The sequence below is a fragment of the Malurus melanocephalus genome, unplaced genomic scaffold, assembly GCF_030028575.1.
Source record: "Malurus melanocephalus ecotype Western Australia unplaced genomic scaffold, MMel_1.1 scaffold_522, whole genome shotgun sequence".
Taxonomy (NCBI): domain Eukaryota; kingdom Metazoa; phylum Chordata; class Aves; order Passeriformes; family Maluridae; genus Malurus; species Malurus melanocephalus.
This window is the reverse complement of record NW_026623754.1, coordinates 314,853-336,641: the sequence shown is the minus strand read 5'-3', so window position 1 is coordinate 336,641 and position 21,789 is coordinate 314,853. Positions and strand designations below refer to the sequence as shown.

Sequence of the window (21,789 nt, the reverse complement as noted above, 5' to 3'; positions counted from 1 at the left end):
AATATGAAATCTAGATCTGGACATGGCATTTGTCTGATGGTAGCAGCTGCCAGCACATGTTCTCATGCCACACTTAACACTACAGTGAGCACATATTGTCATCAGAAGTCAACTTTCCTCTAAGCTTTTACTAAAAGGGTTCCTGAGCAGAGCTCTTCATGTTTTCCATTTAAGACACAACTAACAATGTAGATCTCATTCTTTCCACCTACTCAAAATCACTCAAGAATATATCTTACTCAATTTTGCTTGATGCTTTTTGACAGCTGCTTCCAAATTAATTGTTACTGAAATATATTCYTAAGGCATTCTGACTTCACTTGTGAGTCGTACATGGTCCTAGATAAAATTATTACTGTTGCCATCTCTAGATGTGGTCCATAATGCCAGTGCATTTTAAAAATTGTAAATCTTATTTGGTTTGGTGTGCATAAAAAATCCCAACACTATACTTGTTGTAAGGTAGATTTCCTAACTGAAATCCTGGATGTTTTCAGTCTTTTTTCTTTAAAACAAGCAGTGCATTGAGCTTGCTAAATTCTAGTGGCCAATATGTTTATCCATGTCTATTGTAACATTTGAGTAAATTCACTGTCATACATTACATGCATTTGCAACTCAAGCATGACTGATTGGAATGAATTTCAGCCCTTTCAACATTTGAGGTTTTTTTCTCCTTTTCTCATTTTTCATCAGGTTGCAGTTTAATAAGCATGGAATACTGCGTGAGGAAGGTTTCTTAACTCCAAATAAGTATGACCCTGAGGCTATTAGTTTGTGGCTGCCTTTATCCAAAAATGTTGTGGGTCTAGATCTGGACACAGCAAAGTACATCCTTGCCAACATTGGAGACCACTTCTGCCAGCTGGTGATATCAGAAAAGGAAGTCATGTCAACGATTGAACCACACAGTAAGATCAATTTATATTGAAATAATCTGTGTTTTCACAGCTTTATGTGAAGCTTTACACTTCTGTGTGAAAATGAATTGCATGTATTTGGAAATGTGTCTCTTTCTTCAGAGAGGGAATGGTTAAGAGCCACTGTAAAGTAGTGTCAACAACCCTTTGTTCCTTATAGGGAGGGGGAAAGGGAAGGGTAATTCCACCCTTCTTTGTCAGAAGTTGTTCCTCCATTTATCAAATTACTTTTCCTGTTACAAAATGTAAAAAATAATCTTAAATAAACTAGCAGGTAGCTGACAACAAAATCTATTCTTGGCACATAAATAAACTTTTACTTTGCACAGGTTCTGTTAGATTGCTTAGGTCCTATTTTATTGAAACTGCATCATGGACCTAATGCTGTGTGTCAGTAAAAAAGATATTTTTACTCCACCTTCAAATTTCCAGTAGCATTGTTGGAAGTTATTATGTGCAGCCCTACTGTACATAGATGAGAGAGGTACTGGTGATGGGGTAACTGATTGGGGAGCTTAATTAATGACAGGGCAAACTTGGCACCCCCAAACACAGAGGTTTGGCTGCATCAAAATRTTTCTGTAGCAAATGTGAGCAACCAAATGGGGAAGTCTGTGGACTTGCATAATCACTACTCWGAATAGAATGACTCCTAAAACTGTATTTGTTTTTTAGATTTTAAGTGYGTGACCAGGTTGCAGCAGAGTTTAGGAGATTGTCACTGTCTGCTGTGTTTGGGGAGTGTTGACATSAGATCAAGATCCTCTCAGTTTGGCAGTCACTCCACTGTTCTGAAAGAAGAAAAAAAGCTGAACAGGCTTGAATGCCCTTCAAAAGGGGAGGGAAGACTTGAGATATTCCAGAAATTCTTGCGGGGAAGGGCGGGGGGGTGGTCTTATCTTGGGCTACTTGGAAGTTTTGCTCTTGTCTTGACCTGCAGCATTTTCAGGCATGTGGAACCAAATTACCTGTAGCCAGAGTGAGATATAGACTGGAATACTGAAAGCAGTTTTGAGGGGGGATGAAGCTTTGGGTGGAATTCATGAAAAAAAAGGGAGGTGTGGTATTCCTTAATAGCAGAGGATGCATCTGTTGGCATAGCYGCCAGAAACATCCTCTGCTTAAAAAACACAGTCACATGTGAGTTTTGGAGTTGGCTTGAAAGGAGCAAAATCTCATTAATTCCTCTTTGATTTTATTGCCCTGATGGTGACAGTAAGGGAACTCACTTTGATTAATATGGAGGTTATTTGGAATGCTCTGGGCAGGAAAGAAGTAATTTACAGTGTAGGTGTGTGATGTTCTTTTAACAGTTCATTAGGAGAGAGGTCAGTCACAATAGGAAAAAAGGAGATCCTTCTACCACCGTGGCTTGAAGTTCTGGTAAATTTGAGTGAATTATCCCTGTGTGGTAAAAGATTGACCAGTGTAGACAGAACAGCTTCTTAGGTCACGTTGTTCCTTGGCCACCAAGTGCCAAAAGGAAACAGGATCAAACTACAGAGAGGAACTAAGAGAATAGGAGAAGTAGAAAGGGACAAGATTCAGAAAAGCTATGAAATGGCATTCAAAAAATAACAAAAACTCTTCATCCTGTTTGGGGGAAATTGGAGAGTTGACCTGGAAAATGATAAATATAGCGCATGTTTTTAAAAGACACAAAAGAATGGAGCTGGTGMTATTTAGACCTGTGTCTCTTGGAAGAATTCTGAAGCAAGTAGTGAAATAATTKTTACCTCCTACTTAAGAACAAATTGTGCTAAGCTATTCCAGTGTTGTTCCATACATAGTTAGTGGGCATTATTCAAAAGAACAACAGATGTCTTGGATCCTGGTATGTTTTTTTAGCATGCATTTTAGGACATGGTCTCTCATAACTTGCTTTTAAAATTGARAAACATTGTGGGCAGGAAAGTTTCAGAGAAGTTACAAGTGTGGAAGGTGGTAGGAGGAGGCAGGTGTGTGCTTTTTGTCTGGTCTAGTTTTCTAGCTGGCAGCAGAAGGAAACGGAGATCAGGCTAAAATAATTCATACATATTCACAGAAAAAAAGTACAGCCCTGGAAGAACTTGTAATTTTTTGCAAGATACTGCCCATGTTTGAGATGTTTTGAGTGAACTGAAGGAGTGACTTGGGGTGAGGAAAGGGGAATATAATGGGTGCATAGGAAACCTGGACAGCAGCAGTTGGTGCTTCAGAGAAGAACATTCACCCTTTGAGAAGGTCAGATACCCAACTGCAAATACATCAAACSTCCCAAAAGGAAGAGGGCTACTTGCCCACCATGCTGCTGAATGGAGAACAAGGACAAGCTGGTTGTTGCAAGCTACACATTCAGCTTAGCTTGCCAGCAGTACCTGAATTTATTTCCTGGAGCAGCTGTGGAATTTCCACTTAGGAGAATGTCAGCAGTGTAATTTGTCAGCTTGGGCAAACACATGTCAGGAGTAAGAGCTGTGTTAGTGCTGCACAGGAGAAAGCCAAGTGGTCTTGGTTGCTTGGATTGTTCTGTAGCAACAAAAGCATTTCTTGGAGTTCCAATACAAAACCAATTCTGAGTCATGTCGCTGTAGTTTTTAATTGACTGTATTTCACATGCAAATATTGAATTTTGTTTGAGCTAACACTGACTGTCCTGTTGCTGCCCACAGGACAGGTGGCCTGGAAGCGTGCGGTTCGTGGCGTTCGTGAGATGTGTGATGTCTGTGACACCACAATCTTCAACCTGCACTGGGTCTGCTCCAAGTGTGGCTTYGGGGTGTGTGTGGATTGCTACAGGATGAGGAAAAAAGGATCACATGAAGGTGGGAATGCTTGTTGGTACCTGAAACAAAGGGGGAAGAGGGGGGAAAAGAAAAAAATCTATGTATTGAACTTGGAAGTCAATGACAGCCTTAAGCGAGACCAAAAAAACCCTTCCCAACAAAAAGGACATGTTGTAGACCTGTGCTTTGATATATCAATAATAATAAAATACCTGGCTTTCCAGAGCAGGATGAAAGATGCAGTAACCAAACAATGTAATGGTTTTGTTTTACAGATGATGACTCGGATACTTTCTCCTGGTTTAAATGTGTGAAGGGGCAGGCACATGAACCAGAGAATCTAATGCCTACACAAATAATTCCAGGAAAAGGTATTTGAAATACTTGATTAGGATAAGAATGTTTTTTTTTTTTATAGGTTTTTGCTGTCTTTTATATTGTGTTGATATTGTATTGAGTGAAGTTTTATTTTAGTAATAAAACTAGTAAAAGCTTAAAATTTGTTATCCAAAGAATGGAACAGCCTGTTTATTTCATACTATTTTATTATCTTTGACCTCTGCAAGGAAATAACAGAACTTCTTGTTTAATGATGWACTGTACTCACATATCTTTGTTACCTGCCCAACACACACAATTTCTTAAAAAGTCTTAAGTGCTGGATGTTGTGGTTCCAGTTGAACTCACTGATGGTTTTCTTTCTTCAGCTCTCTATGATGTTGGTGACATTGTTCACTCCGTAAGAACAAAATGGGGAATAAAGGCAAATTGTCCTTGTGCAAATAAGCAGTTCAAAGCACTATCAAAGCCAACTCTAAAGGAGGATTCAAAGCAGGTATTGTTATTGCCTCTCTGTCTGTGCAGTTAAGTTTGTGTTARTCTGTTACATGTTCTTGAAGCCACTGCTAATTTGACTTTGTAGGTTGCAAGCCCTGACCTCTGTGATAACCCCACCATGTGGAAACAATTTTATTCATTGTTCAGTTGTTCACTTTTCTGGTTCAGTTTTTTAAGTTTTGGGGAAAATGTCATCGTGTCTCTTTGACACACTGAGGCCTCARTAGTGACCTATCCTTCAGAAAAGCTCAGTGAGGATTTTTAGAGCAAAAATAGGATTAGATTGAGAGATCTGTTAAGAATCTGAAGAATAGAGTAGCAATGGTTGTGAAGTGTAGGCTGTTCCTTGGGTCCTGGAGATATTTTTTTAGATGCTGCACGTATTATAAGGTGGAAGAGCACTGGGACTCATAAAAAAAACTAACTAAACATGAAAAAAATAGTGACATGTGGAGCAGTGTGGAGAATCACTGATTTCTCTGGCAGTCTCATAAAAGGCTTGCTGCTCTAATTTAAAAAAAAAAAACTCCGCTATATATATATTTATAAATGGATGAAGAGTGGGTTTTTTTTGCTTTTGAAAACAGAACACAAAAGCTTTGATTTTAAATATCTCGCAAGAAACCAGGTGAATTGAGTGATTTAAATTTTGTTAGGTGCTTATTTGTRACCTTAATTTTGAAAATAAATGTTGTCTTAAGTGTAAGAAGCAGGTTGGACTTGATTTTGGTGTAAGTAATGAACAGAAGAGACAAAAATATTAAGTCAGATGTTAGAAGACTGGAAGATAGTTATGTGAATYGAAAGTTAGCACATGGTTGACCTGGTTTTAGTCTTCTGAATCAAGATTTCTTGTGACTCTGGACAAAGAGCTGCATCAAATTTATCTGCACCTCTTTATAGAATTAGGCACTGCACTGTTTGTGTGAGGATAAGCTCATTAAAGTTTGAAAGTTTCTAGTGTGTCAAGTTTGGAATCCTTACCAAGCATCAATCTGTTTTAGTCCTGCGAAGTTCCAGCTTAGCCCTGGCCTGAGCATCAGCTGCCACTAGAATTGTCACAACTGCTGTTAAAATTGCATTTGGTTYCCAAAGCAATCCCAGAAAATGCACCTGGGAAACTTGGCTCTCTGTGCTTGTCTTGAGGGGTGATGGACTCTGGCTGCTGCTAAAGTCAGATCCTGAGCCCTGCTGAACTGTCATCTCCCGATCCTGAGCTGCAATGCTGACCTCTTGTGGAGATCACATGTTTTGAAGGGCCAAACCATTTTATTTTWTAAAGAATGAATTTGGGCATGTTATGCTTGCTTTCCCTGAGTAGAGTGTGTTTGTATCTCATCAAGTTCTCACTTTGYTTTTTCAGCACTTGGCATCTGGGGACAGGCCTGGCCTTCAACACAGCAGTTTTGTCCTGAGCCCTCAAGTCACTACACATGATCCTCCTCTAAAATCAGCACTTGGAAGCAAACAAGCTGCTTCTGTAAATACTTCTCCTTCATTAAACTGGTTTTCAAACCTAACAAGTGGAAATGTGAATAAAGAAAACAAAGGTATGTCCAGAACTAGTGAAGAGTAAACCCTTTGTGGCTGTTTGTCAGAAGAATRTAGGTCAGACCCAGCAATATCTTGTGCTGAGAATGATGTCATGTGCCTGCTGGGATGGGTGTTCAGTGCCTGTGCTGCAGAACTGGTCATGGCAATGGCTTGGAGGAAAACCTGGAAAAGTTAGCGAATTCTGTTTCAAAAACTGGATTAAAACCCCATTGGTGAAAGTATTTTTGAAAATTCAGTTTTGAATTTTATCTGTTTGTTTTGTTGTTTGGGGGGAGGAGGAGGGCATTTGTTTTTTGAGATTTTTTTTTTTTTAGAATGTGTGATTTTAAGAACTTTTGTTTCTTGAAAAATGTTAAGTGAAGGAAATGTTTTATCTGTGTGTATTGGGAGAAGATTTGTACCTACATGTATGCATGTAGGAGGATCTTGTCTTGGAAAAAAACCTTCTCATGGTTTTCCTTTCTTCATTTCAGAGAAACTTCTTATCCCAATTTCAAAGAAYGAAAACAAACCTCTCCAGACACTCCCTAGCTTAGCCAAGCCATCTGCAGCTCTGCAGACATTCAACAGTGCAATATTAACCCCTGTGAGCAACAACAACACGGGCTTCTTGCGGAATCTGTTGAACTCTTCCGGCGGAAAGGTACAGGAAAAATTCTGTCCTACAGGTCTGAGTTAGTTCCAGACTTAGATACTGTTCTAAACTCCTGAACTACTGCAACAGGCTGATTACCTACTTGTCACTTGTAAGGAAAATTGTGCCTTTATTTGGGAAAAAGGACTAATTCAGTTTCTGTGTCTTGGTGCTCTGGTTAGTAGTAGTGTAGGGGTACTATCAGTAAGTTTTGCTTGGTGAGGGATTGGGAACTAAGTGACAAAGCAGAGTAATCTCCTTARGCTTGAGTCTGGCAGGTACATTGATTGGGATGTCTTTTAGACTCAAAAAAGAAGCAACAATGAACTTGCAGATGGAGAGAAGAATCTTCTGTGGTGTCTTCCTCTTACCTCATTTGCAGACTGTTCCCTTCAGATGTTCCTGGGCTTTGTCTGCTCTTACAAATGTGACTTCAAAGTGATGGGAAAAAGTACTGGTTTTGAGTGTTCTTTGCTAAAACTGTATTTCTGCTCTTTTGATRTAAAGCAAGTCCTATTCCCTGATGTAAATCCAAGCAGAACTTGTTGTGCCAGAATTCTATAGACAAAATGTCAAAAATGGCACTGGCATTTAATGATGATGCATTTCTAGACACCAAATCCTACAGATTTTTTGTTGCTCTGCATGATTGTGATCTCAAGTGAAATGATTTGCAAGTGGCAGATATTTTCCTTAAAGCCTGTAGGACAAGGCAACAGAAAAGAGCACTAATTTTTTGTTTTTCTACTTTCTTTTTTTTTATCAGACAGACAATGGACTGAAGAGTACACCCAAAATCCTTGATGACATTTTTGCTTCCCTGGTGCAAAACAGAGCCATTACAGACTTACCTAAGAAATCTCAAGGACTGACCATAAAGCCCACAATCATGGGCTTTGACACGCCCCACTACTGGTTATGTGACAACCGCCTGCTGTGTCTTCAGGATCCCAACAATGAAAGCAATTGGAATGTCTTCAGGGAGTGCTGGAAGCAGGGACAGGTATTTTCCTTTTCCTGCTTTTTCCATTTGCAATTCATGTTCTTTGTCCTTTCATTGCAGCACAGGTACAACCACTGCAGTGATAACACTAAGCCTTCATCAAATGTATGACATGAGCACTGTTACACATCCTTATCTAAGGATTTGTTTTACAGTTTAAATCAGTTTCTAAACACAGTGCTGGAATTATGGCTCTGTATAAAAAGCTTCCTCATAGTTTGAAAYAAAGAATGCTCAGATGCATGGAAGGGCAGAATTCTGGTAGGACAGGCTGAGCATTTAGTTTGCAAAATGCCTGCATTCAAATGCCCAATGTATTCTATGTATTGCCTTGTAATTAGAATTTTTGGTTTTCAAGAATTCTTCAGAATATATTCCTTTCCTTCCTAGCCTGTAATGGTGTCAGGAGTGCATCACAAATTAAATGCAGACCTCTGGAGACCAGAGTCCTTTAGGAAGGAATTTGGCCAACAGGAAGTGGATCTGGTTAACTGCAGGACCAATGAAATCATCACTGGAGCTACTGTAGGGGATTTCTGGGATGGTTTTGAAGATATTTCAAGTAAGTACAGTGAATCTTTGTTTCAACAGGTGAAATATTTAGCAGCAATAATTCTGCTCTAGCACAAATTTGTGATCCATAAGCAGCATAAAAGATGTTCCAGGCTTTTTCACCTTGGAGAGTTTGTCTGCAATGTATCCTTACTTGTGGGATTGTGTACTGGATAGAAACTCATTCCCTTGAAGTACTCTCAACAGTATTTTTGACTGCTTATAGCCTTTTTGGGAAGCATTCTGAGGCAGTCTGGGATCTTCCTTGTGAATAGGTTCACCTGACAGCTTTTTTTTTTTTTTCAAGTTGTGTGAATCAGAAGAGCATGTGTAGAACTGATGCTCACCTGTTAAACTGTTCTGCTGTTTTAACTTGAAGGTGCTTTTTGGTCCTGAAGAACTGAAGTTATTTTGTATAAAAACAGATTTAGAGGAGGTGAGCTTGAGATTTGCCAGGAGAATTATTACTTGTCATTGCATCTGGAGTGTTACTTTATCTGTTACACATCCTTATCTAAGGATCTATTTTACCTTTTAAATCAGTTGTAAGCCTAGGGAATTTGGTACTTAGGGCAAGAGGAGTAGGAGGTAGAAGACTCACACCTTTCTTTTCTCTGAAGAGATTTGGCTTCATCAGCTACTTTTGGCCTCAAAAACACAAGCCAATTTCTGTGCTTAATTATAGGAAGCRCTTGTCTGTCTGACATCTCCTGTTGTAACATATTTGTCGTGACAGTGATACCCTAGTATGGTGTCAGAGGAACTTGTATTTCTTTAGTTCTACATGAAAAATCGTGGCATGAACATGATTTTAAATTAAAATAAGGATTTCTTTGTCTTGGTTCTTTGGATTCTGAGTTGTACAATTATTAAAAATGAAAACTTGTTAATAGGTCGCCTGAGAACAGAAGAAGGAGAACCAATGGTATTGAAGCTTAAGGACTGGCCTCCAGGAGAGGATTTCAGAGATATGATGCCTTCTCGGTATGAATTTCCAGAGGAACTGTTCATTGTTTGTGTGATACACCCCCAAAATAATGGAATGTAGGAATACTGTCATGTTTTGATACCTGCTTCAGCTTTGAGCAGCAGTTGGTGACATGAATAGTTCTTTTCTCAAAGATAACTGACATAAATGGAAATCCTGCACAAGCTTCATGGCTAAGTTTTATGTGGTTCATTGTATTTCTTGCCAAGTAAAGTGAGCACCTAAAACTGCTCCTAAAAGCCTGGATCACTGTGAAATCCAAAGTTTGGTTGAAGCTTTTTTTTTGACACATGTTTTAAGGTATTGGAACTTCACCTGTTTGATAATATTCCTTGAGATGATTACACAACAAAATAACATTAGTCCAGAGCAGTTAAATTTGCTTATCTGCTATATTTCTGTGCCTTGCTTGTTTAGTTCCTTTTTATTGTGTCCAGCAAAACCCCCTGAGGGAAGGAGCACACTTCCTTCACTGAAAAGAGCTTTTGTTGCAGTCTATTTTAGTCTGCTTTGGTTTTATCAGTACCTAATGTTAAATTCTGCTGCAWTTATTTTAGGTTTGATGATCTGATGAAAAATATCCCATTGCCAGAATACACTAGGAGAGGTGGCAAGCTCAACCTCGCCTCTCGACTTCCCAACTATTTTGTGCGACCGGATTTAGGCCCCAAGATGTACAATGCTTATGGTAAGGAGCTTTTCACTCTAAAGGTCATGTTGACCAGATATTCAAATTAAAATTTGCCATAGATTATGTGACTCGTTGCGGTTGTAGACAATTTGTTTAATCCCATGGATCAGAAAATCTGACTTTGACTCCCCTATATGTATCAAAAATGTCCAGAGCATGRTATGTTTTATTAAATATCTTTTTGTCCAGGTGGTTTCAAGCCAATAGTAGTTATTCCCAGTCTTTCAATGAACATGCTCCACAGCTTCACTTTCCTAAAACTTGTCAYATGTATTTGTTGCCTTGCTCCTTCYRGCATTTTTGCTTGTTACTCTAATATTTAGGCTGTATCATTTAGTTTCTAAYCTCTTCCTGGCCAGTTCTTTCCATGTCTGGTTCATCTTTGTCACTCAGAAGACATTTAAAACTAAGCATCATCTTTACATGCCCAGTMAAGAGATCATGGTTAGTAAATACTGTAGCAGCTGCTGTTTAGAGTGAAAGAGAGACTGTTCYTGAGAATGSTTTTTTCTAAACTGATATAGAAACTCTTTTCTAGCAGGACTTAAATGTGACTTTTATATATCATACAGGCTARATTGAGATACATTGATCTGTATCAGCCTTGGGAAGCCACAGGATGGAGCAAAGTTCTGTATAGAAAGCATATTGCTGTTCTGGAAGTATTTGTTGTTAGAAGTAAAAGCTCTCTAATCTTTTCAGAAAGTGCTGCTGAGAGAGGTGTAACATTTCTTTGGCTTGCTAATGGATTTGCCACTCTTTTTTTTTTCCCCTTTGGTTACTCTGCTAGGCTTAATAACGCCAGAGGACAGAAAATAYGGCACAACAAACCTCCACTTGGATGTGTCTGATGCAGCCAATGTCATGGTTTATGTGGGGATCCCCAAAGGCCAGGCTGATCAGGAAGAAGGTAAAGTCTTTGTGGTGTTTAGGGGGAATATTTCTGTGGGTGGAGGGCAGGTCCTTTAGAGTAACTTCTCATATTGACTCTCCACAGAAGTGCTTAAAACCATACAAGATGGTGACTCTGATGAACTGACAATTAAGCGTTTTACTGAAAGCCGAGAAAAGCCTGGAGCTCTGTGGCACATTTATGCTGCTAAAGATACAGAGAAAATCCGGGAATTCCTTAAGAAGGTAAGCTGTTAATCTTAAAAACTGATCTTCTGGCTATGTAGGCTTGCAAGGCTGTGTCCTTGGGCTTTTCACCTCTTTCATATCCCAGTTACTCTGGAAACAAATACACTTGAATTATATCCAAGATAAAACTTGTCCTGTGTCATGAATCTTGTAGGATCTGTAAAGGGTGGAGAGTTGAAGCTTAAGTTACCTTGTGTGGAGATACTCCTCTTGCCCACGCTTCCTATAGATGAGTAATGTTACATAGTGAACAAGGAAATAGCTGGTTTAGATTTAAGGAAAAACACAATTTATTTTGTTTTTTCTTAGAAGCATGAGATGTTCTTAGGAAGTGTCAGAGCAATACATGGTACATAAAGCTCTTCCTCTTACTACTTCCTTTTTTTCCCCATACTTTGAAGTCTGAATTAAGGGAAAAGCATGAGGTATTTTGAATAGAGATGTGCTGCTATGTCTAAAAGGGCTTGTTTAAATTAAACCTCAGATGGTCCAGAGTTCTTTGTGATCTTAACTCTGATACTTCTTTGGTACTCTAAAAGTGGAAAGAGCCAATATGTTGATATTTAAAAGGATAAATGGGATGATCTGAAAGCCTGGTCAGTCTGATGGCTGTATTGGTGACTGTTTTGGTGAAAGCTTGGAGAGGCCACAGCAGACTTAAGTATTAACAAAGAACAAATCTTACAGCTGATAAAACATGATRTTGGGTTTGATAAGCTTTAGCACATGGAGTTTTGACATCTGTGTCCCACCTCAGTCCCTTGTATCACACTTGCTGGCAGGTGTGGGGCTTTCAGCAGCTTTTAGTGGAGKAGAACCAAGCTGTTTGAGTTTTTGTGCCACAATCCTGGGTGTAAATGGTTGCTGCAGCAAGTTGGATTGATACAGGAATTTCTTGCAGAAATTCTTTGCCAACAGCCCTCAAATTTCTGTCCTGAAGTACTTGTTGTGTCTCCCAGTCTCATTTCTCCTGAAAATCTGGTTTGTATCTGAGTTAGTGAGCACTCACTGACTGATTGTGGCCTCAAGGCAGACACCTGCTGAATTACACACTTGATAGTGTCCTCCAGTTACAGGCTTTAGAGTCAGAGAATCTCTGACTGGTTTGGGTTGGAAGGGAGCTTCCAGACCATCTCATTCCAATGCCCCTGCCATTTGCAAGGACATCTTCCCCTAGACCAGGCTGTTCAGAGCCCCATCTGACCTGGATTCAAGCACTTCCAGGGATGGGGCATCCACAGCTCCTCTGGGCAACCAGGGCCTCACCACCCTCACAGGAAAGAATTTCTTCCTCATTTCTTCTAATCTAAACCTCCTTTCCTTCAGTTTAAAGCCATTGCCCCTTGTYCTGTCACTTAATGCCTTTCCACAGTCCCTTTCTAGCTTTAGTAGTATCAGAACATTGGTTCTGTGTATGACGGTGGTTCCCAGTGTGAACATGAGTTGCTTCACCCTTCTGTTCCTTGCCACTCTCTACTGGAATTGCATTTTTCATACTGACATTTGCAGTGTGTCTGTGAAGCCAGTGGGATCTGAGAAATGYTGAAACCTTGACAAAGGTCTAAGGATYCAAACTTTGATTGTGTAACTCTCCTACTTGAACATGTGGTGCTAGTTCCTCTGGCACACGTTTGTCTAGAATACCACAGATACAAACCTGACTGTCCAGTCAGACTGGTGTATTGAAATGCCTGTTGTCTCTTGCAGGTTGCAGAAGAACAAGGCCAAGAAAACCCTGTAGATCATGATCCCATTCATGATCAGAGCTGGTACCTGGACCGTTCGCTGAGGAAACGCCTTCACCAGGAGTATGGAGTTCAAGGCTGGGCCATTGTACAGTTTCTAGGAGATGTAGTTTTCATCCCAGCTGGAGCTCCACACCAGGCAAGCACCAGGGACTTGTAATGACCTGACTGTTTGGGCAGCCCTTTGAGCACATGGCTAATGCTTGTTTGTTCTCTCTAGGTTCATAATTTGTACAGTTGTATTAAAGTTGCAGAAGACTTTGTATCCCCAGAGCATGTCAAACACTGCTTCTGGCTCACTCAGGAATTTAGATATCTGTCGCATACGCATACGAACCATGAAGATAAATTGCAGGTAACTTCAGTGCTCTTGACCCTTCAAAAAACCCCACCAAAACACAACAGACAACCCTTGTTAAACCCAGAAGGGCTGTGGCCATGCAACCCAAGTTGCTTTTCTGTTCAGATCAGTGTAAATGCATTGGATCTTGGTATTTCAATAATTTAACTGTTAAAGTTTCTTAGCAATTTTGAGAGAGCCTTGTGAAGYTTCTCCTGAGATTCCCTTGAAATATTTTCTTCTGCCATTTGTATTGTTTCCCCACCAGATGAGCACCGCTCTCTTCAGACTACAGGGTTCACTTTATCTCCTGTTAGAATTTGAACCTTGTGATCCCAAGTTTGTGATTTACATGAAGGTCAGGCATGTCTGAACTGACCTGCACAGGGTGTGGGGAAGGACGTGGGAAACTTGGAAAACAATCTGTGCTGTTTGCTTGTAAAACYAAGCACCTTTTCCTTTCCCCCTAGGTGAAGAATGTCATATACCACGCTGTTAAAGATGCAGTTGGGATACTGAGAGCTAACGAATCCAGCCTTAGCAGACCGTGACGTAGAGCGCCTTAACCACACACTATGAAACAGAAGCGTTGGCAGCTGTTTTACCTACTCAGTCAGGACCTCTGTGGACTTTGAGATTATATGAATGTTACCTCATCTTCCTTTCAGCAGTACCAGAGGATCGTGGTACTATGTTCTGTGTATTCTTCCAATGTTTACAAACCTGATATGTATATGTAGTAATATGTATGAACTGTGGCATACTGTGAATGCTCAGTTGCAATAGAACTTTATACGGAGTTGCTCTCCAAACTGTACAAAATACCTCCTATAGAACTGTTGGGAACTATTCCAAATTACTCGTTTGAAAAAAATATTATTCAAGGCATTGTAAAGCTTCAATTTTTAAAATTTATTTTGGGGTGGGAGGACGTATGGAATCACTCAGTTTAATAACCAATTTACATTTAAAGTTAAGAATGCAGTTCTGAAATTTCACATTAACATAGAACTAGCATTTAAAAGTAGCTTTAAGCTATTGTATAGTAACATAGAGATGGAAGTTTACCATCTTTAGGTAAATGTATTTAAATTTCTAAATGTTAAAAGAAACTTTTAATCAAATGTCTTCTGTTCGAAACTGCTCTTTAATTTGAACTGTTTGATTCTCGTTTTTAACACTGAATGGTCTACATAAAAATTCTTCTATTTCAGATACTGTTCCTTGCCTGTCTTCTTAAGTTGATTCTTTAAAATGTAATTAATTTGTTGCAGTACTTCAAAATGCAAAAGAAAACTGTGTATCATAAACTACTCATACTRTTTTTTAAAGTATTTGAAAGCTTAGGGGACAGAATTCTGGAGCAGATCTGTTTCTGGTTATTTTTGGTTAACCCAAGTATGACTTAGCTGACTGACTACTGGTCATGTGTTGCCACTGCTGTGGTTTGTATCACATGAGCYTTGCAGCTTCAGTCTGTAATGGTACACACAGAACTCGGGCTTATTTGGAGAAATACTCAAAACATAGTAAAACTTAAAATGGGCTTAAGCGGTCACAAGTGGAAAAATGCATCTCTCATTTGATGAGACAGATATCCTGAGATAAAATTAATTCCCAGCACTGAAAGGTGCAGAATGGTGAGACGGGAGAGGAAATCTCCTTGGTAGCCAAGTCACTTTTCTGAGCTTTCTGCAACTAATTGAAGCCTGCARACTCCCCTCCCTGTACTACTTCACATGTTGTTTGAGATCAGCATTACTTGTTCTGAGTCTGTCTTGGGTGACAGGATTATTCTTGAGTGAAACTTCCTCTGACTGCTCCCTCAGAAGTGGGGACAGCTCCCATGGTGTGCAGGGAGTAGGAGTCTCTCATAAGATTAAAGTGGACTTAGAAAAGGTTTTCCTCCATGGCACCCCTTCACTAGGTTCAGTGAGAGCTTTCCTCCATTTTCACTTGCTGACACCTCTTGACAGTAAATAACTTGTTCCAGTCCTTTCAGCTGCCTTGATTTGGCATTTTGTGCTTGGACTTGTCAAGTATGCTTAAAACCACCACTTACCTGAACATTCTCCTGTGAACCATCAAGTTGAAGTAGATGATATAAAGCAGGTTAATTGCTTTTCTTGGAGCCAGCTRGATACTTGAGGGCAGGTGGAGTACAGGCACCTCCCTGTGAGATGAGTCACTCTGATCTTACACACCCTGTGTGCACACACATCTGAAAMGATTCATTGTTGGAAGCTGGATTTCAAGCTCTTGCCAATCTTGCTGTTGTTCAGTTTGGTTTTATTGCAGCTCTTACCCACTCCCCTCTTCAGCTACTTTTGTTTCTGATCTGTCCTTTCTGAATTTTTAAGACCACAAGGAACAAACTGTCCTTGTTTTGTTGCATTGGGGGAGGAGATGCAACACTTGAATTGCATGGCCCTGAGGCACTGGGATACTTTGCCTCCCCCAGCACAAGTGTGAGCAGTGCTTGGCCCCTTCATGTTTTCATGGCTGAAAAAGGGAGGTGTTGGACTCCATCCACCCATCTGTGTGCCTTGWCTGTTTTTCTACCCTTGCTGTTGGGATGCAATTATTTATAGACTCGGCTTTCTTTTGATAAGTCTTCCTTAAAATTAGGAGCTSAGGCCTTTGCCTGGGAGCTGCCTGTGGCAGTGACAGGTTTGGGTCATTTTTTTTGTTTGCAAACTGCTTTTTGTGAGCCATGCCATTCATATTCTCTGAAGCTCTTCCTTGGAAGGAAACACAGCTCTCCGTTGACCCTGAAATGTGCTTTTTGAGCAGCAGAGAGGGAGGGTTGGGCATAGCCACGGGCTCTGGGGAAGCTTTGCCAACAGGCTSGTGAGTCAGGGCTCCCCTCCCACCRCTGCCCTCACTGTGCCACAGGCTCCCCTGTGATCAGACAGAGCTGGAACAGAGTGGAAACCTTCCTTTACCTATGCAGTGAAGGCCCTAAATGTGCTAAAGAAAGGTGTTACAAAACCAAAAGGGAGGTGTGGAAGATAGGTATTGTTTGTGAAAAGACACCAAAGTGATGCAAAGTAAACTGCTGCATRGCAGTGACTGTTAGAAGCAGCTTTAATAAAATTTGTAGTGATTCAGGAGAACACAGGTCTGACAGTGCTGGAGGTTTTTGGTAGCAGATTAAACCAAAGTGCCTGTTACAGAGAAATGCTGCTTGAAGATGAGAATATATTTCAGGATTTTATATCGAAAAATACATAACATTACACCACCCTTGCCATGTCACCACAGGAAACATGGGCTGAACAGAAAACTGGAAGAGACTGCACTCCCCAAGAAGTATATTACAGTAGTTTCTTGGAGACTAAAATCCTCAAGAAGAAAAAAATATATATATATATTACATAATGTATTCTCACTTAAGGTTTGCATTTTGAAGGTAGGACAGAATAAAATAAAGCCAACTGTACACATCCCTCCTGTCCCTAGCTCCGCAGGGTGGCCAACCGTGACTGCATCGCTTCGATGTCATCCTCTTCATCCACAGCAGCAGCGGCTGCTCCCATGGGCTCAGGCTCTGGCAGAGCATCTGTCACTTTACTGGGTGCTTTACCCAAGGCCCCTGCAACAACAAACAGGCTCGTTAGCGTGTGTTAGGTCTTCATTTAATAATTAGTGGCTTTCAGGGACATCTAAAATAATCCAACCACTCYCTTCTGGTGGAGGTCACACCCCTGAGCTGTGACAGGGCCAGCCCGGGGCTGTTGGCTGCCCAGCAGCATTGACCTGCCCTCCCCTTCTGGGAGGCTCCCAGCTCGCCCTACGCCCTGCTGCTTGCCTGGGAGCTCCCCCTGCCTGCCCGGGAGAAGGGAGCTGCTCCAGCCAGGAAACGGGATGGAAAAAGCAAATTAGGATGTGAGAAACAAGAGGGCAGTGTGCCAGGTGCTGGGCACAAAGTGCCAGGAGGGCTGGAGCTGCACTTTCAGTGTGGTGCAGCTGAATGCAGCCCTGGTACTTGCATTTGTCACCCCACATCACAAGCAATCCGGGTAAAAAGAACATTCTAACCATTCTCAAAATCAAATAAGTGAACCAGTAGATCATTACTTCATGAGCTGGAAGGCAGAAGTCATAGCTTTGGTTTTAATGGGGTTTTTGTCTACATTTTGGCTTTTCCCCCCAAACAAATCTCAGCACGTTACTGCCAGGATTAACATCAGTCTATGACTCAAGGGAGTGTAGCTGAGTTTATTTCTTTGCTTCATTAATAACAGTATGATAGTCAATCATATCAGTTTCACCTTGTTTAGAGGATTCACTGCACAGCCACATCACAGATCTGTTAGAGCCTCAATTACATAACTGCACAGACAGCAGCTGATAGATATTAGTTCTGCCTCACTGAGCCCACTGGCCTTCTCAGCCATATTCCCTGAGAAACCAGTTTGTCAGAGCTCTCTGCCCATCACCAAAGGAAGAGAGCACAGCTCAGTCAGAATGGATGAAGATTTCAGTTGTTGCAATTTATTGAACAGAGCAGGGATTCTGCTCTCAGCAGCACCCACAAACTCACCAGCTGTAATTTCAAAAAGGATTTTRTCAATTTCCGCCTCAGCTTCCTCTTCCATCTCCTCCTGATCCTCCAGGCCTTCAAAAGTGTCCTCCAGCATTTCCTCTATAATTCCAGCCTAKCAGAAAACAACAAGGCAGTGTGTGATACCTTTGGAAACAGCAGAGTAAGAGGACAGTCTTGCTGTTCGGGAGATGGGGTTATGCCTATCCAGGCATGTAACAACCCCTGCTCCAGCTTTCCAGATCAAAGGGTGACAAACACACCTGCCCTCAGTGTAAGGAGRCATCTCTACCACTGGTGCACTGCAAAAGCAGGAAGAAAACTGAGGATTAAAGTCACATGTTCTCACTTTGAAAACCTCAAGTTATTTAAACTAAAGGAGAAGAGATTTAAATTAGATGTTAGGAAGAAATTCTTCCCTKTGCAGGTGGTGAGGCCCTGGAACAGGCTGCAGAGAAGCTGTAGCTGTCCCATCCCTGGAAGTGATCCAGGYTGGGGCTCTGAGCAACCTGTGCTAGTGGAAGATGTCCCTGCCCATGGCAGGGGGGCTGRAATTACATKATYTKWAAGATCCTTTCCAACCATTCAACRAYTCCACAATTATTTATTGTTGCACATCTAAACCAAGAACCCAGCCAGACCAAGCATGTGAAATACAAATGCAAATTTCAGTCATGCAGCATGAATTGTGTAGCRCATTGTAAAATTGCTCTTTGACACAGCTTGGGTTTTCTTCTATTTGCATTTGAAAACATTCCCTGCAACCTCGATATGGCCAAAGAATGCTGGTGCACAATGGTAAAATTATTTGGAAATAAACTTATCTGAACTAAACAGCCTAGAATGGTAAGAAGGGAAAAAGCAAAACAATTTTGGTACTTGAAAATGTAATAGTTATAATAGAGACTTAGTATACTTTCAAATCAGAGCACTCYCATCACATGGAGACACTGAGCTACCCAGGAGTTTTGTGATTCTTTAAAAATTTCATAATGAACAGTGTTTGATTAGTTAAGGAATGTTCGATTGTGTTATTTTGGCTGGTTTTGATTTAGATCTGTGTTGGCTGAGTGTCAGTAGAAAACCCTGAGAAATTATCTCACTGCACCTGCAGAAAGGAACTCTGTGGACCCATACCCCTTAGAGAAGCTATAGCTGAAGAACAAAATTCAATAAAGAATTGTTTAATGGTTATTATACAACTAGAGATGAATTAGATGTCACAGAACAAGAAAGATATCTTGAGAGAGTTAAGAAGTCAAAGGCTTATACACCCCAGAAAATTTGATTAATACACTGCTGGTGCAGGAAGGGAGCCACTTCATAGGCTTGTACACCCCAGAAAACTTAATCAATAGTAATTGTCTAACCAGGAGTGCAAATTTAAGAAAGCACTATTTAGTTGGATAAAACTTAGGTTATCCATTAAACAAAGACAGATGAGATGTTCTGGTAGTAATTAAAAGAAACAAATCACCTATAGTATGATACAATAAATTGGGCCGATTTTTGGGAATGTCTATAAAAAAAATCTTGGATGTTAAAGTGTATATAAATGCCTGAAAATTGTTTCTTTGAACATGTCCATGGTGAGCAAATTCCCCCTATGTTCCCAATTTTGACACCAAATTGTAATTAGGAATGTTTGTGCAACAGCTTTTTGCTGTTAGATTTAAAACTGTTTGTTTCACCAGTATCAGACTGRCCACAGAATCAYAGAAYRTCYTGAGCTYACACAAGTGCTCTGACAAGGGGGCCACCTGTGATTGCACAACTTAGTAACAACCACATCGTGCCCAACAAAGTTTGATTTTTGTGTCAGATCTTACCTTCATCATCTCTTTGGACAAGTCCCTCATCGTTGCTTGGATTTCTGGGATTTTTATTAGGTTTTGCATAGCTTTCATGACTTCTGTGCTCTTCTGCAATGAACCTGCTACTCTGAGGACAGCTGGGAAGGAGAGGCACAGAACAGCTTGAACAATCCATGCACGGCTGAAAGCAGAGGAACTATATCCTCCCTACTTTGTTTACATTTAGACAATTCAATTTAAAAAAAATAAATGGGTATTGCGCTTCTTCATTCTTGACTTAATTCCTAGAAAAGCCCAACTTGTACCCACAYTGGAAAAGCACAGCAAAGAGTAAGCTATAAAATTAATACTGAAGTAGATTAACTGAAAATAAGCTTGTTTAAACTGATTTCAACAACACTCTTTCCAAGAGCTATTATCATAACATAACTTTAAAGCTCTCCTCACATGTATCAATATACCAAGATCAAAAAGCAATAATTAAGGGTACTTTGAAGTTTTTTGAATTCTGCCATCTAACTTTGCAGCTTCCTGGACACAGAGTACTTACCTGTTTGTATATAAAATGGTCAMTCCTTAACGAAGCAAAATGAAGGTACAGCACATATTATTTTTCATTTTAGTAATTTCTTTAAGAGCCTTACACTTGTAACAAACTAGCAGAAACCTTGCCTTGAGTGGTCATTTCTCAAGTTACTACAAAATCCAGACTGAATTCTATATTCCTTCATATTTCCTATCTTAGTGTATCAGAACATTTTTCCAGGAAGATGAAGATGCTGGCAGTGGTAAAAAGAAGGAGGCTGCTTTGACTTTTTCCYTTTAAGGGACACCTCAAGCTGCAAGGATGGTCCTACTTCCCTTTCCTGAGTGAGGGGCATGGGGAGCCACATTTGGACCATCATCAAATTACACTTAAGGTTCACAATGTGATTACTGATTTATCACTTATCCAATGTTAAAATCTGTTTGRACAATGCTGGGTTGGGGGAAATACTTTGACTTTTCAGCAGCATGTTGACCTCCACCAAGTCTCTCCCTTTCTTTAAAGCTTTCTGTTCTGCTTGTTACAGGCTGGAATGCTTCCAGCTATGGAAAACACTGCAGGAAGTCTATTACAACRGATTTCTGATGTGGATAAGGAATGAGGGAAATGTGCTGGTTCTRGAGGAACACAAAGGACCAAGGAGGGCTTACAGAACATGTGTATTAAGCCAAGTGGCAAATGGATTCAGCCACATCAAAAAAATCAAACACTGCTCCCCATCCCCATGTGGGTGTTAGTAAATGTCCCCAGACTCTAGCTAAAAAAACAACCATCCACAAAATGAAGGGAATTCTACTCCTGTGCGAGTTCCTATCAAAATCAGTGACACAAGCTCCACAAAGATACAGGGATATTAGGAATGCATTCAAACTGTTCAGGAATGCACAGTAAGAACGTGCTCCAAATTGCTGTGAGTTCAGTTTCAGAACAATGTGAYTCTCACATCATTGCAAACCTCAAGCTGTGCGGTGTTAGATCATCTGCTGAGCAGCTCRTCAGAGGAAACAGGGAACCAGCAARGATGTAGGGAAYAACAGAAGGCAGGAACCCCAAGAAACTAAAACTGGGAGCTCTCTAACTACTTTGGAGCTCAGGTTGGGGAGACGGAGACACGGCAGTGAGGAGACAGCCTCAGAATATCCTGCAGACTGAGGGGGGTTATTGCCTACAGGGGTACAGGGATGTAAGACAAAAGAGCATGTTGGACACAGGAAAAAACTTACAATGGATCTTTTAAGGGGATTACTGGAACGTAACTGAATTTTAGGGCAAAGGTAGTTTGTGGAAGGACTGAAGTGGATCAGGGAACACAAAAACCTCAGGGACCTGCAGGACTGGCTATCAGCAGCTCAGGAAGTGCAGGAGAKCTGGGGCCAGACATCTGGCCAGTTTACACAGAGAATCTGATAACAGCTCCTGGAACAACCCAYCTATTGTGTACATGTGTATGTGTGTTCTAGGAGTGGACCTCAGTCCCCATCAGCTGAAGAGAAAGAGCAGGATGGAGTTTTTCATGTTTGTGTGAAAGCTGTGTGTGTTTATTGGGTGGTGATAAAGGCTCTGCTCAGTGTGTGAGWGCCTGTGCTCACTGGGATTAGGGAGTGGAACTGTAGCACCCCCACAGCTCTGGGCCTGCTACGAAAGGATCTTCCCAGGTTCCTGAAGCCCACTGGAATCWGCTGCCTTTCACAGGAGCAAGGCTGCTCCCACCTT

The 21,789-nt window shown here is 40.8% G+C and overlaps 2 protein-coding genes across 6 annotated transcripts in view; one reads left to right on the top strand and one right to left on the bottom strand.

The window, feature by feature from the left end:
• Positions 1-14,382, top strand: part of KDM3A (lysine demethylase 3A) — a 29,145-nt gene extending 14,763 nt beyond the window's left edge. For all 3 annotated transcript variants that reach the window (XM_057381693.1, XM_057381692.1, XM_057381694.1), the window contains exons 12-26: positions 697-911; positions 3,572-3,724; positions 3,961-4,056; positions 4,393-4,520; positions 5,886-6,072; positions 6,550-6,719; positions 7,477-7,713; positions 8,104-8,275; positions 9,159-9,249; positions 9,811-9,941; positions 10,735-10,854; positions 10,942-11,081; positions 12,792-12,968; positions 13,050-13,184; positions 13,640-14,382. In XM_057381693.1, the coding sequence (XP_057237676.1) occupies positions 697-911; positions 3,572-3,724; positions 3,961-4,056; positions 4,393-4,520; positions 5,886-6,072; positions 6,550-6,719; positions 7,477-7,713; positions 8,104-8,275; positions 9,159-9,249; positions 9,811-9,941; positions 10,735-10,854; positions 10,942-11,081; positions 12,792-12,968; positions 13,050-13,184; positions 13,640-13,720 (2,233 nt within the window). In that variant the 3' untranslated portion in view covers positions 13,721-14,382. The remainder of the gene's footprint in view (positions 1-696; positions 912-3,571; positions 3,725-3,960; positions 4,057-4,392; positions 4,521-5,885; positions 6,073-6,549; positions 6,720-7,476; positions 7,714-8,103; positions 8,276-9,158; positions 9,250-9,810; positions 9,942-10,734; positions 10,855-10,941; positions 11,082-12,791; positions 12,969-13,049; positions 13,185-13,639) is intronic.
• Positions 14,383-16,238: 1,856 nt separating this feature from the next.
• The window catches only part of LOC130582790 (charged multivesicular body protein 3), a 32,707-nt gene continuing 27,156 nt past the window's right edge, over positions 16,239-21,789 (bottom strand). For all 3 annotated transcript variants that reach the window (XM_057381702.1, XM_057381699.1, XM_057381700.1), the window contains 3 exons: positions 19,545-19,666; positions 17,716-17,830; positions 16,239-16,764 (listed from right to left, as the gene is read on the bottom strand). In XM_057381702.1, the coding sequence (XP_057237685.1) occupies positions 16,628-16,764; positions 17,716-17,830; positions 19,545-19,666 (374 nt within the window). In that variant the 3' untranslated portion in view covers positions 16,239-16,627. The remainder of the gene's footprint in view (positions 16,765-17,715; positions 17,831-19,544; positions 19,667-21,789) is intronic.